At 38.6% G+C, this 9177-nt stretch overlaps 1 protein-coding gene across 1 annotated transcript in view; it reads right to left on the bottom strand.

Moving 5' to 3' along the window:
- The window catches only part of PARVG (parvin gamma), a 45707-nt gene extending 36868 nt beyond the window's left edge, over positions 1-8839 (bottom strand). The window contains exons 1-2 of the mRNA XM_089526921.1: positions 8768-8839; positions 2572-2613 (exon numbers count right to left, since the gene is read on the bottom strand). Coding sequence (XP_089383047.1) covers positions 2572-2613; positions 8768-8773 — 48 coding nt within the window. The 5' untranslated portion in view covers positions 8774-8839. The remainder of the gene's footprint in view (positions 1-2571; positions 2614-8767) is intronic.
- Between the last annotated feature and the right edge of the window lie 338 nt (positions 8840-9177).

Genomic DNA, 9177 nt, shown 5'->3' on the forward strand with positions numbered 1-9177 from the left:
TAGGGATCTATATAACAAAGAAAAATAGTGATCTGTTTGATAATAATTACAAAAAGAGTTGGCAGGATATAAAAAACAATTTGGAAAAATGGAATAAATTACAATTATCATTATTAGGAAGAATTGCTCTAATAAAAATGAGTGTTTTACCAAAAATCCTATTTTTATTTCAAAATCTACCAATAATTCATAATGAGGGGATCTTCACTACATGGGATAGGGATCTAAAAAGATTTGTGTGGGCAAGAAGGAAAGCCAGAATCAATTGGACAATATTAACGGACAGCAAAGAAAGAGGAGGATTAGGGATGCCAAACTTGAAATTATATTTTTATGTATGTTGCTTGGAATGGATAACAAAATGGGTGGAATTAAAGGATGAGCAATTATTAGATTTAGAGGGATTTAATCTAAGATATGGGTGGCATGCCTACATGTGGTGGAATAAAGTTGAACTAAACAAGGAGTTCAAAGAGCATATTGTAAGGAAAGCATTATATAAAGTATGGACAAAATACAAGGAAAAATATTATACAAAGTTACCAGAGTGGGCTTCTCCTCACGAAGCAATATTAAAGAAGGGCAGAATTGAGGGAAGAGATTGGCTAAAATATAAAGATTATGTAAAGATAATAGAGGGAAAAATTACAATGAAATCTAGGGAAGAAATGCTAAAAGAGGGAATTAAAATAGATTGGTACTTACATTACCAATTAACGGAAAAATATAAAGCAGACAAAAAAAATGTTGGTATAATGTTAATGAAAACAGAATTGGATGTAATATGGATGGATAAGGGCAAGAAAAAATAACAGATTTCTATAATCTAATTTTGAGGCTTGAATTGGAACAAGAACAAATTAAGCATTGTATGATTGTATGGGCACAGAATATAGGGAAGAACATACAGTACGAGGCATGGAAAAGAGCTTGGGGACAGGATTTAAAATTTACATTGTGTATGGATGTAAAAGAAAATTTCTACAAAATGATGCACAGATGGTATATGACACCGAATAGATTAGCGAAAATATACAAAAATGATAAAGGAAAATGTTGGAAATGTGAACGAACTACGGGAAGTTTTTTCCACATGTGGTGGAGCTGTCCTCTGATTAAAAAATTCTGGAGAGAAGTACACAAGAAAATTGAAATAATTATGCAATTGGAATTCCCTCTGGTTCCGGAGCTCTGTCTTTTAAACATAGTAGAAAATAAGGATTTAAGATCGAAATTGAAACCATCATTATATTTAATCACCGCTGCCAGAATAACAGTTGCCAAAGTCTGGAGAAACAAGGAAGTGCCGAAAGTGGAGGATTGGTTAGGAAAGTGTCTAGAAATCATAGAAATGGATACCATAACTTTGAAATTAAAAGATGAAACGCGAGGAGAAGATAATTTAATTTGGTTGAGAATAAGAGAATTGTTTCAAAAGGGAAAGGTTAAATAAGGTAATAAGGAGAGAAGGGAAATCATGTTAGATATGTGATACCGTTGCTGTGTTAGAATTATTGATACAGAGTCAATTATTGTATAAACTTAGGATTTAAGCATAATAGAATGAAAGACGATGAGATAAGGAAGTAAGGATGATAGATTTTTGAGAAAAAGAGATTTTATAGCTAATAAATAAGCAGTACGTGAAATAGAAAGTGAGGGGGTGAGGGGAGGGTTAAGAAATATTGGAATATAGAATTTGGAATGTTTTGGTATTGCCCCTTTTATATTGCAAATAATTTCAATAAAGATTATATATATATAAAAAGCCTAAACCCCTATCATTAACATTAATCATGTTGATAATACAAAACTAGGGTACTTGTCATCATTAACCTCTTCAAGGGAGGTAACCACAAAGGACCTTCATCGTGCTCTGAATAGCTGTCCTACTTGAATTTGGCCACTGCAGATGCATGGAATTTCATTTCAGTTTGATTTGATAAGGACCCATCAACATTTATAAACTATTTATAAACTACAAAGAACTTGAGATGTTTTTGATTGCAGGAGAAAAGTGAAACTATGAGAATAAATGAAAAAAAAACCAATGAAGGCTGCCCCAAAATCCATGAAGGAAGAGTGGGAAAATAATTGAAAATAAATAAATTGAAAAATAAAATCAATCAGTTAATAAATAACACCTACTTTCTCCCATCAACTAGCTGATGGTGCTACAACCCAGAAAGAAAATACTGAGGGGTTTTTTGGTCTCCTACTCCATACATGGTTGGGATGGCCCATAACCATAACTTCATCTATCCATCTATCCATCTATTTCTAATTTATATTCCACCTTCCTCACAAGAGCAGACTTATGAGACAAGTAGCATCAAGATTACATCTGCCTGTTTTTGAACTAATGAACCAGGTCTTTGCTGGGTCAGGAATTAGCAGAGTATTACTTTTTGAACTGCACTTTTATTGCTGAATTAGACAATCAATTATCTTTAAAGGCACAATTTTTACCAGCTATTGTTTTTCCTAGTGTCAGATTGGGGTTGTTTTACTTTTTATTTTTTAAATAGTGATGTATTAGCTACAAACACAAGACAATTGGAAACCACTTACTTTTGCGGATGCCACTAAGAAACGTGGATGCTTTCTTTCCTGCTGGGGGGGAAAAGACAAAATACTCAGAAAACATAGCAAAGCGAGTGTTTAATGGACATTTTAGAAGAAAAATAAAATAACCTCATGTACTTAATCCTATCAACTGTGTTCAAACAGGATGCTTTAATTTGCCTGCCAGCAGTCAGCTGAAAACAACTTCCTGATTTTGTTCAAGCTTTCAAGATTAAGCTTGCAAATTCACCGCAGCAAGCAGAGGTAGGAAAACAGCACAGCTCCTTGTCAACATACTTATGCAAAAACAAAGAAGGACGTCAGGAAATCCTCTTGTAAGCACAGCCTAAACTTCTTTTAAAGCAAAATCCATAGAGGGGTGTACTGAAGGCAAAAGCAATCCATTTGGACTCCACCGGAACAGTTTTGTCTTCAAAATGTTGCTTTCATGTTGAGAGACACCGGAGAAAGGAAGTTAGTACATGTCCTTCCTAGATGTGGCATTGCAAAAATGAAACCACTCTTAATGTAGCAGTGTAACCACTTATTCTCATGAAAGTGAACTTTCCCCTTTACTAGGGTATGGCAGCTGTCCTTGAAAAACTGCAAAACAGTTTGGTTGTTGGGCCAGTTACCGAGGTGCTCTTTTGACAAAGCATTATTTTGCATGTAATGTTTACTACAATTCTTTACATTTTTCCCCTTCACTAAAACGTGATGGTAGAAAGTTTGAATCGCAGCTGCTTTGTAAAGAACTAGCAGATCCATTGTGAGATTCAAGACTGCTACTTTTTTTAAAATGCTGTGTTTATTTTGCTTCATGTCCTTCCTCAGGAGTATGGATAGAGTTGTGATACGATCTAGTCACTAGTTGGCTCTGGATCTACCGGTCTTATCACATGAGGGGGAAAAAAGCTGAAACAGAGTGTTCTCCGTTCGTTTCTGCATGATGTTGTAGTACTTCCATTTCCTTCCTGAGAGAGACGGTCATAAAATGATCTTGTCGCACTGGAAAAATCCGTTTGACAAAAGATTTGCTTTTACAACCATGTCCCTCAAGAAGAGCATGGAAGTGCTACACTGGCATGCAAAAAGGCACAGAGAAAGCTGCTATCTCCTGCTCTGTTTTGGCTTTCTTTTCTCGTGCAATAAGGTTCTTAGCTACATCTGCAGAGCAAGGAGTGCCCTTTATCTTTGCTGTTATTGATGAAGACTGATAAAGTTTTTGTCTGTATTGCTCAGTAATATTCAGGTATGCCTCAATTAACAATGTTGATGTCTTCCTGGGCAGTACTTTTTTAACAAAAGATTTACTTCCAGAGACCGAAATAAAATGGAAAAATAGGGATAGGTTGTCACACCACAATAAAATAAGCTCACTTCATCATGTTTCAAGAAACTTTCATAACTGACAATATGTGCATGTGAAATGAAGCAACCGTGGTAAAATGATAAGAAAATGTTTTGACCCTTCTAGGGACCATTCGAAAGCGTCTTCCAAAATGTATCCAGGAATGTGTTGTTTTTTCCTTTCACCCACTTTCACTTTTTAAAATTATTTCCATTTTAGTGCTCTTTAAGCTTATAAACCTATGCTTCTATAACTGATGGGGAGTAACTGATGAGGAAGGCATTTCTGATTTCTCCTTTTCTCTCTGTTTTGCTGAACCCTCATGCTTTATAAGAGATTTAGAAGGCACCTGCTGTTTACTTTGTCTTTTGTAGGCAGGCACACACAGCTACATTAAAATCCCTTTCTGGACAGGGTGATCAGACTTCCTCATTTTCCAGGACATGTCCTACATTTCAACCTTCTGTCGAGGAGGAATTTCAAAATCTCCTCCATTTCAATCTAAGGCCCTACACAGACAGCCAAAATAAAGCTGCTTCGAGTCACTTTGGAGGTATGGTGTTTCAATGATGCATGCGTCCTAAGAGTCTCGAAGCTGCACCAAAGCTGCACTCCAGTCCTTCGGACTGGAGCGTGTCTTTGGTGCGGCTTATGGACTCTTAGGATGCATGTATCATTTAAACAGCATACCTCCAAAGTGACTCGAAGCTGCTTTATTTTGGCTGTCTGTAACAGGCCTAAGAAACATGAATTTACATTGACACCAGTGTTTTTAACATATATTTTGTAATGTCCCTCATTTTTCTTGAATGGCCTACATTTTGTGCTCCTTTGCAGTTATGACACCTGATCACCCTGTTTCTCAAATCATCTAGAGAACAACCCTTTCTTTCCCAGCTCAGTGTTTACTGCATTGATAATGGCAGACACATTACTGCAACCCAGCATTACAAGTCTGTATTTATCCAGCCCTTCTTCACCTCAACCTCATCTCAACGCCAATGCTGATCTTAAAAAAAAATCTCCCAGATAAACAGAGGACAAGGAGCAAAGGGCAGCTGGGGTGACATGAAAAAAACCTTGTGCAAAGGGAATTTCTTTTTCTCAGGCTTTGCTAATGGAGATGTGTCTTTCAAAGGCTTCCATACATGGCCTGGGCCAAGCAAATGCATATGACAGGAAAAGGAAAGAAGAACAAGGTTTCAACAGTGTGCAGTGTGGGGTGTGTAGATGAGTGTGCTTCTCTAGTTCAGAAGTCTGTATTAAAATTGCTATCTATATTTGCCTTAAGCAGAAATTAGCAGCAGATATGGAGAGCTCTTCTCTCTCTACTCTAGAATGTGTATGATGCATTTCAGTGGGAACTAGACTCGCACAGGCTAAAGGTCTCATAGGGATATAGAAAAGCCAGGGAGATCCACACAGGCCTTCTTCATTTGAGCTGCTTCTATTGTGTAGAACCAAATCCACTTCAGGGCCCAGTTGCTTCACTTCAATAGTTGCTCAGGCCCTGTCATACTTGGTTGTGTGATAAGGATTAGGAGGGCCTGTGCGATGTGCAGTACACACAATGCTCAAACTGAAACTAGAGCTTTTTGGAATTAGAGGGGATCGTGAGGTAAGCAGACTGGACCCCAAATAGCATATGTAACTGGACCACCTTACAAAGTGGTAAGTATCATTTTACCATAAATGTTGATGTTTGCAGGGTGTCTTTATCTGTGGTTGCCATAAGGGACAAGGCTCCGATCTGTTCAATGGCTGACTAGAGGAAGAATTTCAGAAGTTGTCCATAGCCTTCTCATCCTGTATTATTATTATTATTATTATTGTTGTTGTTGTTGTTGTTGTTGTTATCAATGTCTCATCTGTCCCCATAAAAATGATTTGAGGTGGCTTATGCATTAGGAAAAAATACAATCTAGATGGAACATATGAAAGGTTAGCATTAAAATTAAATTAAATTGCCAACAATATTAAAAGCAATTTAAGATATGCAATTAAAACTAGTAAAAAATATCTGTTTTGAAATAGTCCAAGTATTTTCATTGGCAGTACATTATAAAAAAAACTCTCTAAATATTGAGTATCAATACAAACATGTGCTTCCTGACAAATAGCTCCCAGTAGTACCAGTCCAAAGGCATCACATAACTGTTCCTTCTTTCCCATCTTGCTTTGTATGACCCGATACAGACTGCCAAAAGTGCCGTCCTGGGGCCAATTTTAGGGCTCCAGAGGGCTGAGTGTCTATACGCGCCTAGCCCTTCTAGTGGAGTCCGTGCACCATCTTGCCAGTGCTCCTTCTACATGGGGCATGCAATAATGACACATGGGCATCCACGCACCCTAATGGCGCTCGCTGGAAGCAGTGACATCAATGTGCTTGAGCATCATTATGGCACTCCTGAAAAAAAAGCCACTCTAGGCAGCTCCTTTTTAGAGTGTGCGTCGGTGCTGCGCTGTGGGGCTGGCACTGTGAATCACAGTGTCTGGCCTCTCATTCCATGAAAATACTGTGAATGAAATATAGCAATTACATAATAGTAGCTAAATCTGTAACCTGTGGGAGGCACTTGACAACCATTAGAGATCAGCTAGGAATGGGCTGAGCTCACGTTCTTGGGAAAAATATCAATTTCCATGTTTATTGCTCAGTGCCAATGGACACCACCACAAAGCCCCATGCTTTGACTGATGAGTATCAGGGTCTGCTCTTCAGGGTGCTTGCCAAAACATGGATTTCTTTAACAACAACAACAAACCTTGGCCTGCCAATTTTTCCTTAACTTCCCCATGGGTCTAATAGTCTCATTTTCATTATTAGATCACTCTGTGCTGCATCAGGAGTGGGTTTCTAGCTATGAAAACTCATGCTTAAAATAAAACCAGTTAGTCTGAAATGTGCTGCAACATTCCTTCTTTTTTCCTCTTCCCCTTCTTTTTTTATGCAGCAAAAGAGACTAACATGGCTACTTCTTTGAAAACTATTTGATAATGTTGATCTTTGACCACACTGGTGCGGGGACAAGAGTGCATGATTGTGTCATTCACCAACATTCACATTAGAGAGGATTTTAGTGGTCTTTTACATATGAGAAGTGAGTTTTGCAGATTTGAGAATATGGATATCCTTCATGCTTGTTGCCACCTAGTGGTTATAAAGAAATTATTTGCTAACATCAATTATTAGAATCCGCTGTTCACTTATCCAACTCAGTGTTGTTTATGTAGACTAGCAGCAGTGTATGAGACAAAAGTCTTCCCCAAGGTTTGAACCCCAAACCTTTTGCATGTTTCTAGCAATGAACTAATGCCCTTTTTGCATGCAGGATGATGTTATAGAAGAAAGACAACAGCCGACTCTGAAAGCAGAAGCGGAAATAAACATCCATTTCCCCCCTTCTCTACAGGTACTGCCCATTTCATATTAGTAATTTTTTAATTTTTTTAAAAAAGGTTTAAGACAGGGAAAACATTCAGCTACTTTCTTCTTTTTACATTGACCTGAGCACAAGTTACAGTGCAGCACTGCAAATCTTGAAATTGTATTCTGAACTGTAATGACTGTTGCTGCAAATACAGATTTTTTTTCCCTAGGTAAAACTGTTATGAAGATTAGAATATAGGACTCAACCTGATTTTATGCAGCCTCCAGCATTATTGCAAGCAATCTGTTAAAAACTCTAGGAAGACTTATGTTTTCCTTGCCTGGTAGCAAGATTGAAAGGGATGTTAGAAGGCAGACCATACCACATTTCATAGATGAAAAACGGGACATGTGTGGCAGTCACATCAGTGTCTTAAATATAGTGTATGTTATTCATAAAGAGGAACACACAAGCTAGGGAAATCTGCAGCTTGCTTTTGCCTGAGTCTACAAGCAAGATTCTGCCCCTCCTCACCCTTGCTGAGTTTTATTTATTTTGGCCTGTTACAGACTGCCAAAATAAAGCTGCTTCGGGTCTCTTTGGAGGTATGCTATTTAAATGATGCATGGGTCCAAAGAGTCCGGAGGTCGCGCCAAAGCCACACTCCATTCCTAAGCACTGGAGTGCAGCTTTGGTGCAGCTTCCGGATTCTTAGGATGCATGCATCATTTAAACAGCATACCTCCAAAGAGACCCGAAGCAGCTTTATTTTGGCAGTCTGTAACAGGCCTTAGTGTATTTATACCCCCGCTCTTCCCAGCCAAAAGGCTCTCAGAGCAGCTTACAAATTGTTAATTAGACATTTCCCTGCCCTCAGGCTTACAATCTAAAGAGACATGACACAAAAGGAGAAGGGAATTAATTAATTAAAAGGAGTTAATTGAGTGCAAACTACTTTTGCCCTTTAAACTCAGACTGCAGCAATTGACATAAGCTGAGGACAAAGGGGGAGAGGAGGAGGACGAGAGAGAAACCGGGACATTTTCAAAGCAGCTGAAAAAGCAGAATGATAGAGGATTAATTGGAACTGTTCCTGACAAATCCGGAAAGTTTGAGGCTATGAGAAGGATGTCTGTGGAGGTGACCCTGCTCGTTTTTTATTTTCGTCCTGCTGACTCCTGGCTTCATTCCCCCAGTAAAAGAACATGAAAGAGAAAATAGTGGAGCAAGGATTACAACTCACAGAAGCCTCCAGGCAGCATGGTCAAAGATCTTGGGAATTGTAATCCTTAAAACTCCTTTTTGAAAGATCTGGAACGTGGCTCTTGATGGGGGGGAAGCCTCCTCCCACCTCAAACTAATTATGCCCTATAGATGTATTAAAAGGATAAGAACATAAATCTAATTGGGAACTGAGGATAGTGAGTTGGGGGTATTGAGAGCTCAGGAGACAGCAGAGACCTGTTACACAGCCACTTACTTGCATTCTGGTCTATGACCCTATGACAGTGAAGAATCTTGATCAGTCACAAGGGGAAAAAACCCTCTATCCAGGATGAAGTCTTGCAAACAGTTCACGTTCTCTACACGTCTTGCAAACGGTTCACGTTCTCTACAAGACAGACATGGAAGACTCTGAAGCCTACCCAGCACCTTCATTCAGACAGTCAATCCCTTTATTCATATCCTGCCTTTTCCTTAAGAATGGGACTCAGGATGGCTTACAGAATAAAAGAAATACAACTAAAACCATATATATCCCTGACTAGCTCCACGGATATGGATTGCCCAGTGTCTGCCTCAAGATGTCTCACCCCAGCCATAATTATTATTTGCAGTTATAAGCTTCAAAGTCATTTCCATCTTATAGTGACCCTAAGGTGAACCTAT

The sequence above is a fragment of the Sceloporus occidentalis genome, unplaced genomic scaffold (assembly GCF_023333645.1).
Source record: "Sceloporus occidentalis isolate IW3139 unplaced genomic scaffold, rSceOcc1.0.p SCAF_5, whole genome shotgun sequence".
NCBI classification, from domain to species: domain Eukaryota; kingdom Metazoa; phylum Chordata; class Lepidosauria; order Squamata; family Phrynosomatidae; genus Sceloporus; species Sceloporus occidentalis.